Source organism: Antechinus flavipes, chromosome 2, assembly GCF_016432865.1.
Source record: "Antechinus flavipes isolate AdamAnt ecotype Samford, QLD, Australia chromosome 2, AdamAnt_v2, whole genome shotgun sequence".
Lineage (NCBI taxonomy): Eukaryota > Metazoa > Chordata > Mammalia > Dasyuromorphia > Dasyuridae > Antechinus > Antechinus flavipes.
The window spans coordinates 524,425,695-524,453,462 of NC_067399.1; the positions used below are offsets into that span (position 1 = coordinate 524,425,695).

At 33.9% G+C, this 27,768-nt stretch overlaps 1 protein-coding gene across 1 annotated transcript in view; it reads right to left on the reverse strand.

The window, feature by feature from the left end:
• MYO5A (myosin VA) overlaps positions 1 to 27,768 on the reverse strand; it is a 214,556-nt gene that overhangs the window by 137,684 nt on the left and 49,104 nt on the right. The window contains exons 2-3 of the mRNA XM_051980670.1: positions 8,077 to 8,187; positions 6,859 to 7,030 (exon numbers count right to left, since the gene is read on the reverse strand). Coding sequence (XP_051836630.1) covers positions 6,859 to 7,030; positions 8,077 to 8,187 — 283 coding nt within the window. The remainder of the gene's footprint in view (positions 1 to 6,858; positions 7,031 to 8,076; positions 8,188 to 27,768) is intronic.

Genomic DNA, 27,768 nt, shown 5'->3' on the forward strand with positions numbered 1-27,768 from the left:
AGTTTCACATAAGGATGGTCACACTCTTCAGGAGTGATTCATCTCATCATTTCTCCAAGTATTTTATTTCCCTGATGAAAAATTCTGACAAAGGAGGAAATGGATGGGGGAAGGTTACATAATTACAAGGCAAATTAAAGAGAAGAATTAGTAGAAAAGTTAATAGAGATAGGAAAAAAAGAGATATACACAAACACTACAAGAATGGGGACTAGATTCCAATTACTCAATGATGGACAGAATCAGCTACACCCAGAGAAGGAACACTGGGAAATGAGTGTGGACTGTTTGCATTTTTGTTTTTCTTTTCAGGTTATTTTTACCTTCTGAATCCAATTCTTCCTGTGCAACAAGAGAACTGTTCGGTTCTACACACATATATTATATCAAGGATATACTATAATATATTTAATATGTATAAGACTGCCTGCCATCTAAGGGAGGGGGTAGAGGGAGAGAAGGGAAAAGTTGGAACAGAAGTGAGTGCAAGGGATAATATTGTAAAAAAAATTACCCATGCATATGTACTGTCAATTAAAAGTTATTTAAAAAAAAAAAAAAGAATGGGGACTAGAGTTAGGACAAAAACAGTAGGGCTAGAAATCATTTATCTTAAGACAAAATTCAAACTTGAAGACTCAATCAAGAGTGAAATATACACTGTATGTCAGCCACATTAATATTGTTTTAGATGCATATTTCCATGTGGGTAAAATATATATTATATGCAATTTTTAAATGTATTTATGTGAGTATATGTGGATATTATGCATGTAAATCTATGTATGGGTATATATATATATATATATATATATACACACATATTGTGTGGGTCTGTGGGTGGGTATGAATATATAAATATATATGTACACACAGTTATATATATATATGTATATATAAATATATCTGTGCTTAGTCTGCTTAAGGGAAAGGGAGGATGAAAGAGGGGGAAAAGAATAAAGTAAAATGCATAGCAGAGAACTAAAGAACAACCTAACCTACAAGGAAGCAAAGAAGAAGTGGACATATCTCTTTCATTATTATATATGCTTTCTTGAAATGAAAATTTATTGTTATATATTTGAATCATCCTTGATGTTATGCTGGACACATGATAATATTTTGTTTTATTTTTATTTTTCTTTTCTTTATTTTTTCTATTTTGTTTTAAATTTTGTATTCAATTCAACCTCCCAAAAAGAAATTAATTCATTAACTAAAAAAACCTAACTCTGACATGACTCTGATCATAGCTCCCATCATTCCATTTTTCCTTATGTCTCAACCCTTCTTAAAATTATTCTTAGCTGAGAGAGCTCTAATCAATACTTTCTCAGACTACAAATCATCCTTTCTCAATCTTCAATTCTATATTCTTCTCTACTTTTGAATTCCTTGTCCTACTACTTCACTACCCATCTATTTCCTAATAGCTCTGGATTTTATTCTAACTAGTGGTTCTCCTTTTCCTTTCCTATTCATGAGCTGTTGATTAGACGTGCAACATGCTTTTTGACTTTACCACTCAACCAAAATAATGCTCTTTTCCAAAGTTACCTGAAGTCTCTTAAATGATGGTGTCTTTTTATTCTGAATCTCTTACCTGCATTTGAAATTGTTAACTATCCTCTCTCTGAATGTTCTCTTTTCCCTCAGTTTTCCTGATACTCTACTCTTCTCATTATCTTTCTAAGTCTACTTTGCTAGTAGTAAAATCACTGATCCCTAACTGTGAGTACATCCTAAAGCTGTACCCTGCCTGAGCCTTTATTCATTCTTTCATTATACTGTTTCCTTTAGTGATATTATCAGCTCCTATGGGTTTAATTATGTCTAAGCAGCTGATTTATTGTTCTATAGACTGAGTTCCAATCTTACATCATAAACTGTTTAATGGACATTTTGAGCTGGGTGTCCTATAGATATCTCAAATTCTACATGTTTAATGTTAAAACAAAACTCATTATCTTGCCCCCAAGAAAGAAAGGAAGAAAAAAGAAAAACCAAAAAGAAGCAAAAAAAACCCTCTGATTCTTCTTCCAAATTTCTCTACTTCTGTTGAAGATACCAACCATCATTATCCCAATCTCTCAAATTTATAACCTTGATATTATTCTTGACTCAGCTCTCTCTCATCCCCAATTAATTGGATGTAGAATTTTGCCATTTTTACCTTGGAATCTGATATACATCCAATGTAACACCACTCTACTAAAATGATAGTAATTAATCTCAGATCTAACAATGTCATTGTTAGATCCTCTATTGCCTCCAGGAGGGAAAACAAAGTTATCAATTCTTCTATTTAGCTTTTAAAGCCTCTTTAACATAGTAGTTGTCTCTCACATTATACTCTCTAGAACAGGGGTCCTCAAACTTTTTAAATAGGGAGCCAATTCACTGTTCCTCAGACTGTTGGAGGGCTGGACTATAGTAAAACAAAAACTTTTGTGGGCCTTTAAATAAAGAAACTTCATAGCCCTGGATGAGGGGACAATTGTCCTCAGCTGCTGCATCTGGCCTGCGGGCCGTAGTTTGAGGACCCCTGCTCCGGAGAAACCCTCCATGTCACTCCCCATTACACATCCTCTCAACTGAAAATCCTGCTTTCTAGCGAAAAAAAAAAAATTGAAGATATTTGCTGATGACGCTTTCTTCTTCCCTCCTCCATCTACCATTCAGACATCTTCCTCCACTATTTCCTCCTTCATTCAGTCTCACATTAAAAGATAGCCTTTCTCTTTGCCAAGGCAAACCCTTAAACATGTATCTTTGATTCAATCCCCTCCTATATTCTCTAGCAGACTGCCCCTCATTATTATCTCTAATTTCTCTCTAATCTTCATTATCTCCCTCAAATAGCTCACTCCCTGCTGCCTTAACTTAAAAAAAAATCCTATTTGATATGACCGTCCCTACTAGGTACCATTCTATTTATCTCTTCTCTTGAGAAAGTAAGTCTTCTATACTAGTTGTCTAATACCCTCTTCTCATTTCTAAATTTTGTAATCTGATTTCTGATCTCTTCATTTAACTGAAATTGTTCTCTCAAAAATTAACAATGACCTCTTAATAACCAATTACTTAATACTAATTGATACTTTAATGTCAATAACTTAATAACTAATAATTATCAGTAACATTTTCTCAGTCCTCCTAATTCTTTATCTATATGAAGTACTGGGCACTATCATTCACTATGTTCCTCTCTCCTCTCTAGGTTTTCTTGGTATTGTTCTCTCCCAGCTCTCTTCCTGTCTTTCTATTCCTACTTGTTGTCCTTTTTTGCTACATCTTCTAGAGAATTTCTCTTACTTCAAGATTTAGCTCACCTTCCAGACAAAGTAATTTCTGTTCTCCTCTGTTCCTTATAGTTTTCTCTCAAACTACTTTATATTTAATTATTTTTATTGATTTGTATTTATTTTCTTTGTTTATTATGCATATATCTATATCTATATATGTGTGTGAATATACTTTTTGCCTTCCCCTTAAGATATGCAATTGTTTTATTCTTTGTATTTCAATCAATGCTTAGCACATTATCTAATACAGAGCAGAACTTAATAAATGCTTATTGATTGAATCACTGACATCTAAGCAACTAGTGTTATCAGGGCTCTTAGAGTTTGGCAATATTGCAACTGAAGTTACTTTGAGAATTCTAAGCAACTTCCTTTCCTCTCTTAGATATTAATATATTACAGACACCTGAAATGGAAGTAATTCCCAGTAATTCTTCATCTCATTGACCATTTCTCCATAATATAGTTTTCCTTAATATATACATACACACACACATTCACACACATATAATATATAGAAGAATAATTAACCAACAAGTTTATGGTGACCACCTACTATGTGCCCAGAGAACTGTCCTGGGCACTAAGGATCAGTATTTAACATAAGCATTTTAAGGTATGAAAAGCATTATAAATATACATGCATACATACAGACATATGTCTATATATGTGTACATATATATTATAGCTGCATATATAGATAAATATGTAATATAGCCTCATCTGATTTGATCAACAACTTATAAGTTAAGTATACAGGTATTATTAATTCAACTTTCCAGATGAAGAAATTAAGATCCACAGATATTAAGGGATTTGTCTACGGTCCTATAACTGGTAAGAGCCAGAGATAGGATTCAAACTTAGGTTCCTTATCCCAATCTCAACCCTTTCTATTTTTATCACACTGTTTTCTCTTTTTTAAAAAAAAGGATAAAAAGTATCCTTGACCCCAGGGAATTTATAATATACCATGATGACAAAATAAGGTACACACATATGAAAAAACTGAAGATCAAGATTGCATTATATGTTGATATAACATGAGAGCCAAAATGTCACGTGACCTAAAGTTATATTTATAGTAGCCATGTAGAAAACAAAGGAGGTTCCAATGTCACTGAAAAATTCCCTTCCACAGCTGAAGTATTTTATCTATTTCTGGGAATCATATTTATTTTGTCTGCTTAACAAACTATGTTCAGAAAAGGATAGAGAACTGAAAAATATGTCATATGTAAATGCTTGAAGGAACAGAGATGTTTTTCTCAGGAAAATAGATGACTTAGGAGGAGACAAACTAGCTATCTTTCAGTATTTGAAGGCCTATGATACAGAAGACAATTTGTTTGTTAGCAAAAAATAGAGCAGGAGCAATGAGTAGAAAAAAGAAAGCAGTAGAGTTTAGTAAGATATAAAGCAAATTTTCTAATAATTAGCGCTCTACAAAAGTAAAATGAGCTTCCACCCCTCCTAAGTTTCTTATTTCTATCAACAATATTACCATTCTTCACGTAATCAAGTTTTGTGATACAGAAATCAACCTTGACTCTTCATTATCAGTCATGTGAAAATCTGTTTTAAAATCCTCTCTCTCCTTATATCTTAACCACCCTAGTGCATACAATCATCTCTGAACTGGACTGAGTGCAGTAGTTCCTTAATTGGTCTCCATCTGAACAGACTCTTCTCTCACCCATCTGTCTTTAGCAAAGCTACTAAACTGACATTTCTACAATGCAGATTTCACCTTGTATGTAATTCCTCTACTTGAGAAACTCCAGTGACCCCCATTTCCTCTTCTGTTTGGTATTTAAAGCCCATCTTTTCAAGGTGATTACTCTTCCATATTCATGTTACATTTTAACTAAACTGACATTCAATTTCTCCCATAAGTGACAGTCTATCAATTGTTTCCTTTGTATAGATATCTTTCATCACCTGAAACTCCAACTTCTCTTAAAAGCTCCTGTGGAAGGCTCAAGAATTTCCCCATGATCAAAGGCTTTTGCTTGATTTCTATGAGTTGTTTCTCCTTCTACATCCCCCTTCCCTCAACCCACCACTGCATATTTTGCACATAGCCTTTTTTTAAAAACAGTGAATATGTCATATACACCTATAGATTGTAAGCTCCTTGTGGGCAGGGTCTGTCTTAATTTTATTTTTGTATTCTTATCTTCAAGGACAGTACGTGGTATGTGATGGTCACATAATAAAATCTTGTTCTATTATCTGAGTAGAAGTCAGTGAGTTTCCTTTTATTGGAGATCTTTATGTAGACCTTTATGACTTCATAACAGGCATATTATAGAAAAGATCCATTATCGCTTAGATATGATTCATACTATTTTGTTCTATCTTTGACTTTTACTCTTCTGTCTTCTCATATCTAATCAATTACCAAGATAAATCAATTCTACCACAGTAATGATCTCTAAATCCAATATCTCTTCTCTATTTCCATTGTGACCACTTCAGTACAAGCCTTCTTTTCCATCCTTTTGATGGTTGATACATGGACGGAAAGGGTATCATGAAATCCAAGGGTGTAATGAGAACGAAGAAGAAAAGATAGCCCAGAGCTTTAACTAAAAGGAAATTATTATGTTTTAGACCCTGACAATCATAACGCAACCTGCACCCATTGAACAGCTAGAAACAACCAAAATTAGCATCTGGTTAGCAAGAATAATTATTTAAAATAGGAAGGAACTAGATAGATTACATTATGAATATCCACCCACAATAACTACCCACTCAATAGTAAATAATTTCCCCTTCTGCAATACTGAATGTCTTAATTACTCCTTATGTTATTTTCACAAAATGTATCACAAAAAGTTTGTTTGAGAGCACCTGTCTCTGGCATTAACATGTCTGGCTAAGGCCATGTGGGTGATTCATTACCAGATGGTAATTATTCTTCTTCTTTATTATTATTAATCTTCTTTATTAAGGATGAAAGCTGAAAAAAGTACACTAAGGCAGTGGACACAGAAAGAAGAGAATGGAAGTTCTAGGACTATTTTAAGTTTCTCTGAAGATTAATGGGGGAGAGGTCATAGGAAAGTAGTTAACAATGGAGAAAAATCATATACAGTAGCTGAAGAAAGATAACAAAGATAATCAGAGTTAGATACTATAGACCAGAATGACAAAGCACTAGGTAGGATGTCCCAAAGTCTGAGTGCAGTTTTAGCTATTAAAGCTTAATTTAAGATTTAAGTTTTCCTAATGTATTTAAGCTATTTCATAATGCTCTTCCCCTCCCCCTCGTTTATTTAACCTACTGAAATTAAACAATTATTTAAGTTTCTAAAGTCAATTAATTTAAAATTGCATTAAGATTTTTGAGACATATTCTGTAAAAATTATGTAACTTCAAGAAGTTACTCACAATACGATGTGATATGACTGAATAAAACAATTAAGACTACCTTATAACATATATAATATATATTTTAGTATATATAAATATAATAGGCCTAACATGTTTCATGGTTTTATGAAAACAGATATTTCACCTGATATTCTGGGACATACACTTACCACAATAGGTATAAATAAGCTTGGAATCAATAAAACGGACTCTGAGATTATGGAGCACAGCAGGTTCATGAAGATAGCTGAGAGCTGTGAGGTCATTTTCACCCACAAGGATATCAGGATTTCGTAAGTGAGGCAGCTCCTTTGTCTTTGGATCTAGGCGATATTCCAAATCCTAAAATTTGAAGAGACAACACTTGTATGGATTATTCAAATAAAGACAAAATATGCCTCTATTTCTAACTTATTACTACTGATGGAAGTCATCTACTGCTTCAATCCTTATTTATTTCTAATATGAGAATGCCTATTCCTGGCACCTTTTGACATGATGGAAAGTTGGTAGAACTAGTAAGACATGAAGCCAAATGCATCTTGTGGTTTCCTGCCTCTTATGCTTTTGTTCAAACCATTCTATCTGCTGAGAACATTTCACTCTTTATCTATTTAATATTACCCAATCTTAAATCCACAGTCTTTTCCTCCCCATGAATTTCCATAGTACTAATCAGCTTTATAAAATTCAATTGGCAATCAACCATATACTTCTGCATTTTGAAACTTTTTATATATTAGTTTTTTTTTTATGCATCTGTTTAATTTCCCCAAGACTACATATTCTTTGAATGGAAAAATCATAACATCAATGCTTTATATTTTCTACAGTGCCTTTCACATAGTAAATCTTCAAGAGAGATGTGTAGGTTGATTGGCATAAATATCTAAACCTGGGGTGGTTTCCTCTAGTCACCCAGTTTTAAATAGTGTATATTATATATCAATGTTAGCATCAATGTAAGCAAAATTAATATAAAGGATCCCAAATAAATATAATATTTTTGATTTCCTGCTATTCTGGATTATTCATATTTCATGTATACTACATTGGCAAAGATAACTTGCTAACTATCTATCAATCTAAAGACAAAAAAATAACATCGAACCAAAAGGTAAAACTCCAAACCTAAGTTAAGTACACTGTGGTCTCTCCTCCAAGCTTAATGACAATCTTTAGTTTCTGGTATTTCTCCTCTTCAACATAATATCTTGGAATTTATAGCTTAGAAAATCTTTTCAGATTATCTGTAATAGTCCAACCTACTCATTTCATAGGTGAGAAGAAAGAAGATGCAGATAAAAGACTCGTCCAATATAACACAACTAGTAAACATCAGAGTACCCAAAGCCTACAGACTGGTGAAGAAAAAAAGAAAACATTACCTGGCCTCCCTCCAGGCGTAGCTGAAGCACTTTATCTCCAGGTTTATAATCTTTGAGCAACTCTGCTGATTTCCAGACTTCCTCAGGATCAGGTATCCAAACCCTGGCAAACTATAAGGCAAAATAATAATTAGATTAATTTCTTTGAAGACAATATCATTCATACTACTATTTATGATTATATATTAATTTACAATTAATATTAACTAATTTTTCAAGTGTTGGAATTAAATTTTTACATCTAATAGTGGGATTATCTTCCATAAATATTACTAAAAAGGGGCTTTCACATAATACTTTAAATAGTTTCAACTTACTTTATCCATTAGATTTACTTTTATGCCTCACATGTATTATGAAAATGCTGCATATAAAAAGAAAACTGCCACACTAAATCATATTATCTGGGTATTTACAATGTCTAATCTTATTATGCTAAAATGTTCTAAACTTTATTAATAGTGCAGTATGATAAAAATCAGTACAAATATTTAAATTTGAAGCTATGAATTTTATAAAATAAATGTTATTTAATCAATAAATTTAAGAACTATAAAAAGAGTTTAAATAAAATTAAGATACTTGTGACTTAAAATTTAACAAAGACTGATTTTAAAAGTCCTCTGAAGTGATAGCATTTTTTAAATTCCATTCTAGAAACAGGTACTTAAGCTATTTATTTTATCGTGAATCAATGGATTTATGTCAAGTATAGCCTGTGGACCTCCTTCTTAGAATGTTTTAAAATGCACTAAATCAAATCAAATTACATAGAATTACAAAGGAACCCAATTTGATTGAAATAGTTAACAACATATTTTTTTTTTAAAGATCAAATTCACAAATTCCAAGTTAAACTTTGGGGGACAACCTAGAAGACCATGACCAAGCTGTAATTACAAAACCCAAAACAGATTATTATAAATACCATTTTAAGGTTTTCAAAGAACTTCACATATATTATGTCATTTGATATTACTTTGCTAACTCAACCCTGCAATACAGTTATACTAGTCTACTATCATACCAAGACAACCCTGACGGACAGAATTTCCATCTCTTCCATTTATATCCACCAGCACAACTATGTAAAAGAATAATCAAAATAATTCTCCAAGATAAGAAGATGCTAATACCTTAAGGGAGAGTTGATAGTTAAAGCCAAACAGAATCATGATAGAGTTTTACTCATAAGGATGAAAATTGACAGGATAAGGTAAATAAATATGACACATGGCCGACTGTACTAATTCTTGGGCACGCATAGCATGCCAGAGCTAGCTGGCAAGGGGAGACCACAGAACAAGAAAGACAAGTCAAAAACAGCAGTTAGAAGATTAGAAAGAAAATACTACACAATGCATTTCTAGGTACATAGATGGAAAAGAATAAGTGTACATTGGAGAAATTAGATTAAGCATAGAAAAAGTATGAAACCCACTCAAAATGAAACTCTCAAGTCTGTGATAGAGTACCTTTACAATTCCTCTTCATAAATGAACTTCTATTGGCCAAATAAATATTTCATTATGCTAAGGTATTTATTTTGTACCAACTCAAACTGTGGATGTTACAAGTAAAGTCTCAAAGCCTCCCTTGGACAGATTTTTTTCACAAATTTTTCCAATTTGTGAAAGAAGGGGGAAGGAAGGTATTATAAAATTCTGCCTAGTATCACAAATGTCTTATATTGCACTACTGAGTTGGGACAAGTAAAATAACAAAAGAATCATCACTTTTCCCCCCTACTTATTATACTCTTCTCTCAGCATTTTATAATAATGTTTTTCTTTAAGCAACATATGGACAAATAAAAATTTAGTTATAACAAAATTCTCTACTATTTGTAGCAGCAGTTCTTTTTATGGTGGCAAAGAATCGGAAATTGAAAGGATGCCCAACAGTTGGGGGATGGTTGAACAAGCTGTGGTATATGATTGTGACATAATACTATTGTACTACTACAGACCTGTCAGATTGGCTAAGATGACAGGAAAAAATAATGATGATTGTTGGAGGGGATGTGGGAAAACTGGGACACTGATGCATTGTTGGTGGAATTGTGAACAAATCCAACCATTCTGGAGAATAGTTTGGAATTACGCCCAAAAAGTTATCCAACTGTGCATACCCTTTGATCCAGCAGTGCTACTACTGGGCTTATATCCCAAAGAGATACTAAAGAAGGGAAAGGCACTTGTATGTGCCAACTCTCTTTGTCAAGTGGCTAGAAACTGGAAATTGAATGGATGTTCATCAATTGGAGAATGGCTGATTAAATTGTGGTATATTAATGTTATGGAATATTATTGTTCTGTAAGAAATGACCAGCAGGATGAATACAAAGGGACTTGGAGAGACTTACATGAACTGATGCTAAGTGAAATGAGCAGAACCAGGAGATCATTATACACTTCAACAACAATACTGTATGGGGATGTAGTCTGATGAAAGTGGATTTCTTCAACAAAGAGAAGATCTAACTCAGTTTCAATTGATCAATGATGGACAGAATCAGCTACACCCAAAGAAAGAACACTGGGAAATGAATGTGAACTGTTTGCATTTTTGTTTTTCTTCTCAGGTTATTTTTACCTTCTGAACCCAATTCTCCCTGTGCAACAAGAGAACTGTTCAGTTCTGCACACATATATTGTATCTAGGATACACTGTGACATATTTAACTTGTATAGGAGTGCTTGCCATCTGGGGGAGGGGGTGGAGGGAGGGAAGGGCCAAGTCGGAACAGAAGTGAATACAAGGGATAATGTTGTAAAAAAATTACCCAGGCAATGGGTTCTGTAAATAAAATGTTATAATTATTTTTTTAAAAATACTATTGTCTATAAGAAATGGCAAGCAGGATGGTTTTCAAAGAAACCTTGGACCCACATGTGCAAAAATGTTTGTAGCAGCTCTTTTTGTGATAATAAAGAATTGGAAAATGAGAAGATGTCCATCAATTGGTGAATGGCTGAACAAGTTATGGCACATAAAGGTCTGACAATATTGTTTGAATATTTCTCACAAAATCTTATAAACAGGGACTAATAAGTACAAAGAATTAACCCTGCTCCATGTTATAATCACATTCACACGTCTCTGAGTTTCTGAGGTAAAGATGTGTGAGCAAGGGGAAAGGAGATAGAGGATAGATTTGATACAGTTTTATCAATATGCCCAGTAAGGCCTCTTGTTAGTCATTCATGTTGACTATAGCAAAATACAAATACACAATATTAATGTACATGAAGGGGTAGAGAGTCAAATAAATGACTCCTAAAACCCATTACTCTAGTACTGGCCTGTATAAAAGGAATATGATGTTTTAGTATTGTTATGATTTAATTATGTCTCTTGGTAAGTGAACAGTTTTAGAGAACAAATCTTAGAAAAAGCTTAGATAAAAGCAACTGTTCTAGGCCCTTTGTTTTCATACTGCTCAGGACTATGGCCAGGAAGCAAAGCAAATAGAATATCCTGGTAAGCACTTAGGCATTTTCCATCTAGCATGGCTTGCAATGATTTAGCTTAGTACGCTACAGTAGCTGTCCATGGACAGAAAGCAATTTAAAGTAGGTTAACAACTAAATTCAATAATGTTTTCACAATCCTCTACCACTACCTGACCAATCCCTTCTCTTCCATACTTTTAAGAGAGATTATTTTGTTAAATTCCCCAAGGCTACTCTCAGATACTTTCTCAAAAGCTCCCTTTCTTTCCTTTCAATGGTTTTTCCCTTCGTAATCTCAATCAATGACTTGCACTATTCATACAGCCCTAATTCTTTTAATCCAGTCTCACATCTGCTAGTAGATCCATTTGGATCTCCTACTAGAATCCTAAATTCAATATATTCAAGACAAAAGTAAACATTCTCCCTCAAAACTTGTCTAATTTTGGTTCAGGACACCGCTATCATCCCAGTTTCTCATGTTCTTAACTTAAGAGCCATCTTCCCTCTCCTTGAAGGCTCATTTCTAATCAGTTACTAAATCCCATTATTCTGTTTCCACAATATCTCTTTCCTGTAAGCTCTCTTTTCTCCATTCTCATGACCACTATGCTAATTAAGTTTTTATCATTTCTTATCCTAAATGCTTCTTTTTTTATTATTAATTAATTATTATAGCTTTTTATTGACAGAACATATGCATGGATAATTTTTCAATATTGTCCTTGCAATCACTTCTGTTCCAACTTTTCCCTTCCTTCCCTCCACCCCCTTCCCTAGATGGCAGGCAGTCTCATACATGTTAAACATGTTAAGGTATATCTTAAATACAATATATGTGTACATATTTGTGCAGTTCTCTTGTTGCACAAGAAAAATCAGATTTAGAAAAGTAAAAATAACCTGGGAAGAAAAACAAAAATACAAGCAGTCCACATTGTTCTTTCTCTGGATGTAGCTGGTTCTGTTCATCATAAAATACTTCTTTTTGCTGTTTTCAACCTCTCTCTTCTCCCATCCAACTTTAACACAATTGCCAAACTAATACTGCTAAGTCATAGGTATGACTGCTCAAAAACCCTCACTAACTCCTTACTATCTCTAGGTGTGAAATACAATTTTCTCTGCCAGTATGTAAGACCCACCACAATCTAACTCTAACTCATTTTTCTGCCTTTTCACAAACTTTCAAAATATTGCGTTTTACATATTCTATTTCTGTTAAACTATTCTTCAAATTCAACATTCTGGCTCCATCCTCCCAGCATTAAATCAAACCATTATCTCACAAAGTCCTAAGCTTCAAATAAACTCCTTCAATACCCTTTCTCCTTCTCTCAAGGTTCTGTTATCTCACAACTTTTTTGTAAAAACCTTCTGTATTATTAGGTATCTTTTATAAGATAACAGCTTTAAGTGCCTGTTATCCTCATATTACCTTATGCTTACTTATTTATGCATATTATTTTATCTGTTCCTCTATCTTAAGGAGAATGCAAGCTCCTTGAAAATATGAACAATTTGGGGCCAGCTAGGTGGCACAGTGGATAGAGCCCCAGCCCTGAAGTCAGGAAGACCTAAATTCAAATCTGGCCTCAGACACTTCCTAGCTGTGTTATCCCGAGGCAAGTCACTTAATCCCAATTGCCTCAGAAAAAAAAAAAAGAAAAGAAAATGGGGACAATTTTATTTTATCTTTGCATTCCTAATATACAATAACACACACACACACACACACACACACACACACACACACACACAGATAGATAACAAATGTTTAATACATTGAATTGAGTTATGGGAAGCTACAAAGTAGAGGGAACTTGTCAGTTTATATTACTTCAGTGTTAACCCTCAGGTGATCCCCCTACATTCTAAGACTTGTTTTGGGGCTTAAATTATTTTCAGATAATCAAATTGTTTAATTTTCTGAACTCTCTAGAATAACTGAGGAGAGAGAAAAGGGGCAGAATAAGCAAGAATTACAGAGAAAGCCTCCAACCCAAAATATCTTCCACCCATAAGATATTTAGTTGGGTTGAAGAACTTCTCTTCCACATTTGTCTGGGAATGTTAAGCCTCATTCACACCTAAGTATGAATAATATTAACTAGAAAATCATATCAATACCTACTAAGACAGGAAGAACCCATATCTGAATAAGAGTTCTTATTAGATGGTAGAAAAAGGGAAGGAAAATTTTAGAGTAAGAAGCCAAGACAGATTGATTTTCTGACATTCACAGAGCAGTAGAAGGAAGTAAATGAAAAGGAGATTTAAAAAATTGTTCCTTACAAAACAAAAAATTTCTAATGTACAATTTTGCCAGGGGCCCTAGGGCTATATTTTATATATATTAAAATTATAGTTCAATTACAGCTCAAAAAAACACTAGATAATATGCAAAGACAGGACATCATCAAAAGATCTAGGACTCAGAGTTCTAGAGTTTGGCATAAGTCAAATAAGAATAAGCAATGTTATGACATTGTGAAGCTAAAACTTTAATGAAAAGTACTTAATGTAAGCAGTTTTGCTACTGTGTAAAAAATGTACCATTAAAGAATCCAGAGAAAACTCAATAATTTAAAAAGGAAAGCAAATGATTGATTGATCTAAATAAATATAATTCATTCTTTCTTTTCTTTCTCCCCTCCAAAAAAACCTCACTAACTTTCCCCTCCCCCAAAAGAAAACAACACTTTGGTTTGTACAAGTGCAGATTATGGTTTATCAATAGAGCTATTTTCTGTTGTTACTTTTTTTTCCCTTTCAATGGCTAATTTTCAGGTTATAATCTACATAGAGTCACCAAAAAGTAGATAAATGCTTCTGATGCTATTTAGAAAAATTAAAATCATTTAATATAGGAAAAGAAAAAGTGATATAGCACATAGGATTTAGAAGTAAGAAATGTTTTGATTTATCTAATTTAATTTCATAGCACTTATTTTAGAAATGATGAAAAGAAAGTTTAAATAAGTAGCTGAAAGGTACAAGTAGAAATACCTGGGAAGCCAGGTGATGCAGTACATAGAACCATTAAGCCTGGAGTCAAGAAGATCTGAGTTCAAATTCAGCCAGAGATACTTGCTGGTTGTGTAATCCTGAACAAGTTATTTAATTTCTATATACCTCAGTTCCTCATCTAAAAAATGAAGACACTGGAGAAGAAAAGGGCAAATCACTCTGGCATCTCTGTCAAGAAAAGCCCATGAACAAAATCCATAGGGACACACAACTGAATAACAATAACTGAATAATAACAACTAGTATCTTCAAGTATGTAAAAGAAATTTTATCAAGAAGATAAAACAGTTGTTCATTTTGTCCATAGAAAACCAAACAAGAAATGGACTTGCATTAACTGGGGAATGACTATAAACAAATTGTTGTTTATGAGAGGAATAAAAATTACTGTGCTATTAGAAACCATAAACAATTGAGAAAAACATGAGAAAAGTTATGAACTCCTGGAGGATGAAGCAAGCAGCTAGAAAAATAATATATATAATGATTACAATGATCTAAATAGGAAAAAAGCAACAACAAAATTAAATTAAATTTTGTATAATTATGACAACCAATCTGGGCCCTGGAGAAGGGATAAGAAAATGCATCTCTCTCCTTTCATAGAAATGGGTGGGGTGAAGGAGGGAAGGAGTGTCAGGAGGAAGGATTATATAGACCTAGAGGAATGTAAACACCATCAACATTTTGGTTTATACAAGTGTGGTTTCCTCTTAAAATCTTTGTTCCAATGTAAGGCTCCCTGGACAGTTGAAAGAAGGAGAGGTATATTAAAAAAATAAATGTTATGAAAAGGGATCAAGTTTTTTTTTTTTTTTTGTTTTGTTATTTTAAGAAACAGATTTGAGACCCACACTTAACACCATATACCAAGATAAGATCAAAATGAGTCCATGACCTAGGCATAAAGAACGAGATTATAAATAAATTAGAGGAACATAGGATAGTTTATCTCCCAGACTTGTGGAGGAGAAAGAAATTTGTGACCAAAGATGAACTAGAGACCATTACCGATCACAAAATAGAAAATTTTGATTATATAAAATTAAAAGGCCTTTGTACAAACAGAACGAATGCAAACAAGATTAGTAGGGAAGCAACAAACTGGGAAAACATCTTCACAGTTAAAGGTTCTGATAAAGGCCTCATTTCCAAAATATATAGAGAACTGACTCAAATTTATAAAAAATCAAGCCATTCTCCAATTGATAAATGGTCAAAAGATATGAACAATTTTCAGATGAAGAAATTGAAACTATTACCACTCACATGAAAGAGTATTCCAAATCACTATTGATCAGAGAAATGCAAATTAAGACAACTCTGAGATATCACTACACACCTGTCAGATTGGTTAAGATGACAGGAAAAAATAATGATGAATGTTGGAGGGGATGCGGGAAAACGGGGACACTGATGCATTGTTGGTGGAGTTGTGAACGAATCCAGCCATTCTGGAGAGCAATCTGGAATTATGCCCAAAAAGTTATCAAACTGTGCATACCCTTTGATCCACCAGTGTTTCTATTGGGCTTATACCCCAAAGAGATACTAAAAAAGGGAAAGGGACCTGTATGTGCCAAAATGTTTGTAGCAGCCCTGTTTGTAGTGGCTAGAAACTGGAAAATGAATGGATGCCCATCAATTGGAGAATGGCTGGGAAAATTGTGGTATATGAATGTTATGGAATATTATTGTTCTGTAAGAAATGACCAGCAGGATGAATACAGAGAGGCTTGGAGAAACCTACATGGACTGATGCTAAATGAGATGAGCAGAACCAGGAGATCATTATACACTTCAACAACGATATTGTATGAGGATGTATTCTGATGGAAGTGGATTTCTATGACAAAGAGATCTAACTGAGTTTCAATGGATAAATGATGGACAGAAACAGCTACACCCAAAGAAGGAACACTGGGAAATGAATGTGAACTATTTGCATTTTTGATTTTCTTCCTGAGTTATTTTTACCTTCTGAACCCAATTCTCCCTGGGCTACAGGAGAACTGTTCGGTTCTGCAAATATGTATTGAATCTAGGATATACTGCAACATATTTAACATATATAGGACTGCTTGCCATCTTGGGGGGGGGGGGGTGGAGGGAAGGAGGAGAAAAAAACGAAACATAAGCGAGTGCAAGGGATAATGTTGTAAAAAAAATTACCCTGGCATGGATTCTGTCAATACAAGGTTATTATTAAATAAAATAGAATTTAAATTAAAAAAAAAATAGATTTGAAATGAACAGAAACTTTAAAAGTTTATCAACAAAAAAAAAATGCATTTACTATCAAGGAAGATTAAAAAGTTTCTATTCCTTGAGTATTTTCAAGAAAACAATAATCAACTGTATAGCCTAAGTAGTTAGGCCATTTAACTGTTTGAAAATCTGGATCACATAATCTTCTAACGTATCCTTGAGCTTAGATTCTGTAAAATGCTAAAGAAAATCCACCATAAAATGCTAGTATTGTACAGTAATAATGCTTATTGTTCTTTTGGTTTGAAATTATTTATTAAATTAAAATTTTTTATTTTATTAAAATTAGCTTTATTATAATTTTCCATGTCTGCTCCCGAGTCCAAAATAGCTAACTCCAGAAATTGTCAGAAAGTTCTGAGATGTATTTTGTAGCTGAGATTAATGTTAGTTAATGTATTCAACCCAGCTAACTTTGAGATATGGTTAAGATTGAAGCACTGTTTCTGAAATCATAGAACTATCAAGAAAGGTCACTTGGGCTCTTCTAGACATTCATTCTCAAATTCATTATAGAGTTTAATACAGAGAATTATTCATAGAACATCCTGAATATAAAATGGCTTAAAATTTGGGAAACCCTCTGGCTAAAATAGCCTAGAACCAGATAACCTGAAAACCAGTTAGCACCAAAGCTCATTCAACAGTAACTCAGTAAATATAAATTGTGCACATATTAGTTAATTTCATATTTTAATTGAGGAATGATGTATAGGACTGGAGGTCTTGGTACTTGGAGAAGTAAGAAGACCAACTACTGAAGGAAAAAGGCATAAAAGAAACAAAGGATAAAAATTTCAAGAGCAAATTTCAGACATTTGTTTTTTATAAGAACCAGTAGAAACAGGGATAGTTTTTGTCTTACACTTACATGCATCTAAAAAATAACAATGCCAATGAATCCTAAAATTCAAACCAATGTTGTTTTGCATAATTTATGATTTTTTTTAAAAAAGCAAAATTGCTAATTTTACCATGAAGAATTATTCTGGGAAGATTCATTAATCAAGGCACTGGCTGAAAAATAAAGCGGATGTTAATTAGAACTTAATCTATTTAACAACCTAAGTGCATCTTTTTAAGAGATCAATCAATAGGCATTTTTAAGCATCTAACTTCTGAATGAGGATCTGCTTCAAAAGGGCTTTAAAGATGAAAATGCCTTTCACAAAATATGAAAAATGACAAGTCCTATCTCTGTCTTCAAAATAATGTAAAATTTGCCCAGAGACAGAGGAAAAAACTTAAGGGACAAGTTTTTAGGAACTTAAATATTGCTTGCATATACTGTGCACTAAATAGATTTAAAAGTAAATAGTTCAAATCTTCAATCTGATACTGTTATTTTTAACTTATGAAGAAAACAGCTTGCAAATTAACTGATGGAAGTGTTATATCACCATAAAGTAGCAGTAACTATTTCTTTTTCAAGAGTTTTATGTGAGGCAGCAGAGCTTTGAGATGCCTATTTTTAGATACTGTGGTTTCTTAATATTCCTATAAATAGTATTTTTGGAACTAGGTCTTACTCAATAGGCACAAAGCTTCAACCTGAACATGGGTTAAAAGGCCTATTTCCACTGAAGATGCTTTTAAAACATTTCCTAACTGGATGAAAAGGGAACTAGATTTTGACACCTTTTCTGACAAGATAGGGTATCCAACATTTATTAAGCATTTACTAGATGCCAGCCACTATGCTAGTTCTGGAACTAGAGGTACAAAAACACAAAATAGTTCTTACCTTCAAGATATAGACAAATATATATACAAAGTAAATTATATTCATTCAAGATGCGGAGGGAATTGGAGTGGTGAACAGTTCCTATCCCCTGTCTTATTTATAAACACAAAGACAAAGCACTTGTTAGGATGGACATGTGTTTGCTAAAAGTGCTGAATAATTATTCCTTACTGCCCAGGTTCTTACTAGGAAGATTTTATTTCATGAAAGAAATATAATATTATGTGGTTTTAGATCTGGAAGAGGGTTGAAGGAGCACAGATTTAGAGCTTAAAGAAACCTTAAAGGTCATCAAGCTTAACCTTTCATTTTACAGATGAAGAAACAAAAGCCCAGAGAGATAAAGAGAACTGTTCAAAGTCACAGTCATAATTAGCAGAACTATCATCTAAAGTCAGTGTTTCCAAATCCAATGTTCCAAACACCATATTATTACATAAATGCCTCCAATTACATGGCTTCATGTTGCAATTTGTTTTTCAGAAAAACTATAGGGTTTGACTATCTAATCAAATTCTTACTAAGATTTACTTTTATCTTTTGTACCTTAATATATTTCCCAACTTGTTTACATATTCAATTTTTATAAATTACTTTAAATTAAAATTTCATTAATTTTTCAACAATTCTTAATCACTATCACCATTGTTTCCTAAGTAATTTGTTCTGAAAAAAATTTTCATATAGATTAAATGCCAGATAGAACTGCATAACTTTTTTAAAAATCTAGTATCACTGACAGACTGTTAATAAGTGCTTAACATCTTTGCAGATGCCTTCAGAACTACTGACAAAGCTGGCATTAAAAGAGCTAAAATAATCTTCCCCTTCAAAAATTTCTGTTGGATGACTAGAATAAAGAAAATTCATAATTTTTCCTTATATAATGCTTATAGTATCTTCTTAACAGTCTATAGTGGATGATAGTGTCTACAAAGCTAATGGTAAGCTAATGCTGAGTGTGAACTAAGATTTAAAATAAATCCTAAGAAAAAGATTTTTGTTTCGGGATATGTTGGAAGCCAGAAAAAGAGCAAGGAAAGAACAAGATTTCTTCTTGTGTTGAATGAATGCGTCCAAATGAGCATGTAATGATTTTCTATCAAGGGAAATTACCTTCACATTAAGAAACAAGAATAAAAGAAATCTATAGGAAATTGAAACCCAAAATTAGTGAAATGATGGCAAGAAAACAAGTCATCTGGTCCAGTAAACTAGATGTCAGGATCTAAAGTGAAAATCTGTGGTTATAATTGTTAAGCACTGTCAATAATATTTGAAGAATCTTGAGAAATCAAGGAGATATAAAGTAGTTGACAATCTTACCTTAGTTTTCAAAAGGGGAAGATAGATACTTAAATTTTGGCTGTGAAGCTTGTTATCTACTGAGAAGAAACATGGTATGGTGAAAAAACTTCTGAATTTAAGGGTCAAAACATCAAATCCTGGCTCTGGCAATTAACTCTCATATGAGCCTGGGAAAATCACTTTACCTCTATTTGACAGTTTCCTCATTTATAAAAATGTGAAATTTGGACTATGGCTCCTATATTGTCAGAATCACAGAGATAGAAGGGACTCAGATGCATTTAGTCTAATTCAAAGTTAATTTAAAATTCCCTCCATTGTTTGTCATGATGTCTTGACTTGCGCATTCAAGAGAGGCAAAATCATACAAAGTTGTTGTCTACCTCTCTATTCATTGACACAATTCAAATCTGTGGACAGCCTGGTATACAGTGAATGATCTTGGCATATGCTTCAACAATCTCATGACCACTGGAACAAATTGTTCTCATGTTATTCATTTTCCCAGGAGAAATCTTTACATGCTTGGGATAGACATCCCCCAATTCACTGAAGGGTTTGAGGATATTGGTTATCCTCAACCTAGCTTCTGAGACAATTTTATTGAGATGTGGCTAGTACACATGCTGCAGTTTCTTGCAGTTACAGGAGACAGTGATCTAGCCTGTAGTCTAAGACCTGTAGTGAGGGGAAATCAAATCCCTTTACTTCAACAGATCCATTATAATTTTGGATAGCTTTGGTTGTAAAGGAAATTTTTCCTAACATTAAGCCTGAATTTTGCAACTTCTAACCATTGCTCATAGTTCTGTCCTCCAGAACAAAGCAGAACACTTCTAGGATTCTCACAGATTTCTTTTCCTTCAGAGAAAATTTCTTTTCCTTCAATTTGTTTTTCTATGACAAAAACCTGAAAACCTCCACTATTCTGGTTGTCCTCCTCCGGACACTTATCAATGGCTTATTAATGCTGTTCCTAAAATACTGTGCTCAGATATGGTTGATCATTATAACATATTTTTGCTTAATTGTTATTTTCTCCACAAGAGAAGGAAAAGACTAGAAAGGGACTAAGCATTTATTAAGTACTTACTATGTGCTAGGCATAGCTCTTTACAAATATTATCCTTTACAAATTTATCTCATAAGGAAGGAAGGGTATGTTCTGGAGTGTAAGAATAAAGTGGATAACCTCTCTCTCTAAGAAATCTATAATTTCTGTTGGACTATTTGAATTTCTATAAGATATGACAATGATATAAAAAAGATACATTAATAAAACATGTTTTTAGAAATGTTATGCTTATAATCAAAATGTAATATTCTCAATGTGGTTAAACAGGCAAAAGGACCATGGGCCTATCATTTCCCAGACCTGGATACTCTGATCTCTTATTGTAACTTAAGATCTGCTAACTTCTTTAATTGCCACACCACATTATTAAAACAAACTGAAACTGGAATCTACCAAAACCTTCACCTCTTTTTCAAACTTCTGTCTAGCTAAATCTCTCATTCTGTACTTGCAATGGTAATTTTTATACCCAAATATAACACTTTGTCCCTAATGAGTCTCAATGTCCTTCTCAACTTTGTTTTACCTGAAAATTGTATACGGATGACAACTATGTTTTTAATTTAAGTCACTGATAAAAATGTCTTCCAGACTTACAGAATTCACACAACTAACAATATTGATAAAGGACAAAATGTAGGTTTGCCATTCACATAATGGCTCTTGTCCCTTATTCCAGTTCCCTTTAGTCTAAAAACTTTCCCATTTCTCTGCCATTGCTGTTTTGTGTTTCTGAATTACCTGTCTTGGTCCAAGAATTCTTTCCCACTATACTACAGCCTCCATCTAGTGCCAAGGAGGGTTCTCACAAATGCACTTCTGTGCCTCTCCTTCAAGTCCAATTCCTTTCCTTTTTGAATCTGTTTAGTTGTCTATCATTTTTTTTAAAATACTAAGTGCAAGGGCATAGTATATCTGCAGGACTAGGTATGATGTGGAGAGCGTCACTGAGTCAATGAGTACCCAAGGCAAGGCAAGTTCAAGCTGATGTGTGATTTCTTTAACAAGATTTAAGGACAAAGGAGATTCTATAGAGCCTTACTAGGTTCTTCCCGAGTCCATCCTAAGATTTGAGGGCACTGGAGCCCAAAAAGGTCATTTATTCAACAGACAAAACAGTAAATAAAAAATTCAGGATTTCATTCCAAGACTTATAATAACAAATCCAGTACTCTCTTTAACTCTTTCATATTTCTGTCAGTTAAACCAAGTCCTTTTGATTCTACCTTTTCAATAACTCCATCCATCCTTTCTACTTTATTTCGACTGCCAGCTGTTAGTAAGACCTTTCTTGCTACCTACCTAGATTGTCAAAATAGCTTTCTAATAAAGTCTTTATTCTCATAGATTCCACTCTTTCCCTGCTCCAATATAGTCTTTATAATATCATCAGACTAATCTTCCTTATTCAAAAATCTGATCAGCTCACTTGTCTGTTAATGGTTCACTATTATCTACCAAATCTAATTCAGATTCTTCACATTTGAAATTCCTCATTACTTGGCAGCCCCACTGAACCCTTCCCACCAGATCTCATAATACATATCCTTTACCATATACATTCTGCTCTAGCAACAGTTGTGGTGAGCTTCTTCTTCTCAAAACGCAGCCAGGTGATAAAAGTTCAAATCTTTTATTATCTCCAATATAACCCGGTTAGCTTAGAGGCCTATCTCTCTGCTTGGTTCCAAGAGCTCTTGCCGCTTTGTCCTTTGCTTCTGCCTCTGCTTTCTTCAGCCTCCAGCCAGCTCCAATCTTCATGTCATTCCCGTGAAATCTCCACTTGTAGCGTCTTCCTCTCTGAAGAACTCTCCGACTGGCCCATTGGCCTATTTATGCTCCTTCCAGAGAGAGGGATTATGGGTAGTTCTACTTAGTACCTTGTTTCAGGTTCTGCCCAAAACATCTTCTTGTAAGATTAGATCAACTCTAATTAGTTAGCAGTTAGTAAGGATTCCAACATCTCCCCCTTTCTTTTGTTTTAAAACATAGGGGGTTTCTGAGGGGGTACACATAAATCCATCAATATGGGCCAGAACTTTGTAACAGATATACATGGTATACATAAATCCATCAATATGGGAGGCATTATACATAATTTACATAAGTACATAGCAATATAACACAGGCTAGTAGTAATGTAACAACATGAATCAACCTAAAAATTTACACATGTCCATAAGTCCTAGAAACAGTCCAATAGGATTCCATTGTCCATTAGTTCATGTGCCAGGAATCCAATAGTTCCTGTAAGCCCTGAAGTACTGAAAAAGTCTCATCAACAATTTTTCATCTCAGGGAACCCAATGATTCTTGCTGGTTTTTCAAGAAGTAAAACAGTTTCATCTTGTGTTAGGAAATCCAATGATTCCTGAAGCTTTTAAAAGTCTTTTTAACAGTTTCATAGTCAGCCATCTGATTCTTTCTCCATCTGTGGAAATATAAGCAGATCCTCTTCCCCAAGCAGTTAATCTAATTCCCTTCTATTTACCAAATTTGGGATTTCTCCTCATCATCTGGTAATTACATTGGAGTCGTTTGCATTGGATATTGTCTTGTTGTCTTAAAAGGCCTGTATTCTTCCCAACTGTAATCCTGATTGCTTTTCTGTTGGTTGATGACATCAGAATCCTGAATTTCTAAAGTCTCTCTGGGTGTAACCTCAACTGCTATCATGCCCCACCTGTCCTTTGATTGATACTTTAGAGCTGGGCCCTGCCTCTCATTCCTCTGGGTCAATATACATTTAGAGGCCCAGTGAAAGCCTCCGTTACATTTTGGACATGGGGTTTTGGGTTTTCTCTCACCCTGTCTTCTCACTCTATCTCCATATCTACAATGAGCTCTCAAATGTCCAATTTTTCCGCACTGAAAACATCGACGAGTTTCTCTAGAATTCCTCTGCCAAGAAGGACCTTGTCTTTCCATGTTCATCATAGTCTGGGCATAATAAGCATTTGTGCCCACTGTGGCACAGCGTCTTATGATTTCTTCTAAAGGAGCATCTTTGTCTAGCCCCCATATAATTCTTTTGCAAACCTCATTGGCATTTTCCTTAGCCAAATGTTTAGTCATTATTTCTGTTGCTGCATTGTCTCCAATGGTTCTTATTACAGCTGTTTGTAAACGTCCTACAAAATCTGCAAAAGGTTCATTGGACCTTGCTCTATTTTTGTGAAAACATTATTTCCATCTTTCTGTCCAGGGAGAGAATTCCAAGCTTTTATTGCAGCCTTAGAAATTTGCTCATACACTATTATGGGATAATAAATCTGTTCTGAACTTTCTGCATACTGACCTTCACCAGCTCCTGTTTGCCTATTGCGTTGGGCTTGAATCCTACATAATTCATGAAACTCCAAAAGCCACAATAAATTTTGTCCCGGTTCAAGACATGTTTTAGTGATGGATTTCCAGTCATTTGGGGTTAAGATTTCATAAGACAAATTATCCAGTAACATCTTCACATAAGATGATGTAGCCCCATAAAGAGTGCAACCCTTTTTCAAATCTTTAATTTTTCCCAAATTAAAAGGAGTGTATTTTCTCTCTTTTTGACCTGAGGAGTTGAGCTCTTCAATCACAGGATATGCATTTATAAAATCAGATATATCTTCTCCTTCATTTTTTGCTTTAATTAATGCTTTTTCTAATCTTGTCAAATTCTGCTTTACAGGAGAAGCTGACTGTGTTTCTGTCTCTCTCCCTCCCCCTTGTTCCACACATGAAGGGTTAATTGCAGGGGGAGGGTCATGAGATGTGGAATCACCTAATTCCTCCTGCTGTGAAGTATCATACTCAGAATTGTAATTAACTCCATTCTCATCTGATTCGTCCTCCTTTTCACCTAGTAAAGTTGGCACTTCTTCCTCCTGTACTTTCCTTTTCATCATTCTATCACTTAAATAACTTCTTATAGCCAATTGTATTATATTATATGTATTAATTATTGAGTTAGTCCCATTTTTAATCATAGAATTGACAAAGATCCTCTCCAACCAATTTCCATTCATTTAGATCTAATTCCTTATCAAGAAAGAAACAAGGACATATGTCCTTTACAGTTTGTAAAAGTTCAGTGATTTGCTGTAAACTTATAATTAAACCTTGGCTTTCCATAACTTTGACAATGCTCTCTAAATATTTTCCTTGAACAGAAACAGGCTGTTTTCTAAATATCTGTCCCATCTTAGATGAAATTCTACTTTAACTCTTCTAACAAAATTTCTTTGTTGCACTCACCCTAATTTCTGGGTTGATGAGTCTTTTCCACTGGATCAGGATCAGAGGCTTTTCCACTTGAATCAGGATCGGAGCTTTTCCACTGAAATCCACTGAGGGGGTCTGTTAGCCCCACGTTGAGTGCCAAAATGTTGTGATCTGGTTCAGATGGATCTGAATCGGTCCCTGTTCGGGCGCCAAAATGTGGTGAGCTTCTTCTTCTCAAAACGCAGCCAGGTGATAAAAGTTCAAATCTTTTATTATCTCCAATATAACCCGGTTAGCTTAGAGGCCTATCTCTCTGCTTGGTTCCAAGAGCTCTTGCCGCTTTGTCCTTTGCTTCTGCCTCTGCTTTCTTCAGCCTCCAGCCAGCTCCAATCTTCATGTCATTCCCGTGAAATCTCCACTTGTAGCGTCTTCCTCTCTGAAGAACTCTCCGACTGGCCCACTGGCCTATTTATGCTCCTTCCAGAGAGAGGGATTATGGGTAGTTCTACTTAGTACCTTGTTTCAGGTTCTGCCCAAAACATCTTCTTGTAAGATTAGATCAACTCTAATTACTTAGCAGTTAGTAAGGATTCCAACAACAGTGATTTCCTGCCTCTATCCTCTTTGGCCATGTTGTTTGGTGTGTCCAGATAGGAATTCACTAGGCAAAGGAACTATCTCTCCTCAACTAAAACTCAATTTTTTCCAAGAAGCTTTTTCAGATTCTCTCTCAATAATGACTTTTCTTGCTTGATTTATACTTAGCACATTAGCTTTGCACTTCTTTAATTCAGAGAGATATTATTGTATGTTATCTATTTGTTTTTAGCTGGGACTGTTAGATCCATGAGGGTAAGTACCAATTCTTAACATAAACCGGATAGCTCCTCCAAGGCTTAGTAGAGTGCTCTATACTCAGTAGGAACTTAATACTTGTTGAGTTGAATTGCTCAGGAAGCACAGCTTAAAAAGGAGAGAGCACTTCCTGAATCCCAACATGTAGTATGCTTTGAAAAGGTACTAAAGTAAAAGGAAACAAATACAAGATAAACTATAATATTCAAAACTTCTACACACCTGTCACGAGGAAGAACTGTAATCAATCAACCAAGTAATAGACATTTTTTAAATACCTCCTATGTGTCTGTATATTGTATTAAGTTCTAGGGATATACAATGAGGCAAAAACACAGTCCTTGTCCTCAAGGAACTTGAGGACTCTAATGGATTGTAGTGACAGAATAATCAAAGAGGGGAAAAAATTAGTAAATATTTTGCTTTAAATCAAGAGTAATATTTTCCTCATATAATCTCTTCTATTCCTCTTTGACTTTTTCTGCATTAAAATAGCTATCTGCAAAAACTAAGTAGATGTCTAATAACACATTTTCACTGGAGGCAGAGAATTAGATTGCTTGTTTATGAGCTACAGTTTAATTTCTGTGTGGTTGAATAAAGGCTGTCTTGAACCTAATGTCATGCATTTGCATAGAATTTGAGGCTTTCACTAAGAAAAAAACTCAGTTTACATAAGCATGGATTAAAGCATGGATTGTTTGGCTATGGGTTACAATATCTTGATATTTCTTTAAAAAAAAAAAAGGGAATAATTATATCTGAAGCTATTTACGGAGAGATTGGGAAACATTCTCTCTTTCCCTATATAAGTAAAGAGGTTATAGCAAAGTGTATTTATGATTGATTCAATGATTGGACCCAAAATGTAGTAACTAATTGCTAGGCCAATTCATTAGTGTCAACCAATGAACAAATGTTTATATAAGCTAAATACAAAACACTTTTCTTTTATTAAAGCTTTTTAATTTTCAAAACATATGCATGGATAATTTTTCAACATTGACCTTTGCAAAATCTTGTATTCCAAATTTCACCCTCCTTCCCCCAATGCCTTCCCCTAGATGGCAAGTAATCCAATATACAAAACACTTTGCTTTTCAAAAAAAGATTAAAATTTTAGGTTTTTCTATACTGATGAGTTTATAAATCATGCTATCAGTGAAGACCACAAGAAGAAAAATAGGTCAGAAGAATACATGAATTCTTGTGTTACAGAATTTTTCAGCTCAGTCATTTGTATTAAACATAATTTAAGGTATAGATAACATCATATGCCAGGGGAAATATAATATACTAACAAAACATTGATGAAATGGTTCTCACTGAAACCACACATTGGTCATTCCAATGCTCTTCCCATTTCCTTTAAGAACAATGTGATAGTGATAAACAGTTCAACTCAATGGAGTCTGTATGTATATCACAATCAGCAATCCCTCTTCAAAACTTTACCATACATCTATAAGTCACATTTCAACAACATAACTATTTCCCTAGAACTTTTTAAATGTGGGACTAGTTCTTTTACTAGGAAACAAAATTGAATTTACATCAGAAAAGTAAACTAAATATCTTTCTATATCTAAATCTAAAAATCTTTCAATGTAAATGGATAAGATAAATGTGGATGAATCATTAAGAGAAAATGCATTGAATAGGGAGCAAAATTTTAATTCAAAGATAAACATTTAAAGAATAGAATATTCTTTAATACCCTGAGTTGTATTTTTTGCATTGTTGTCAAT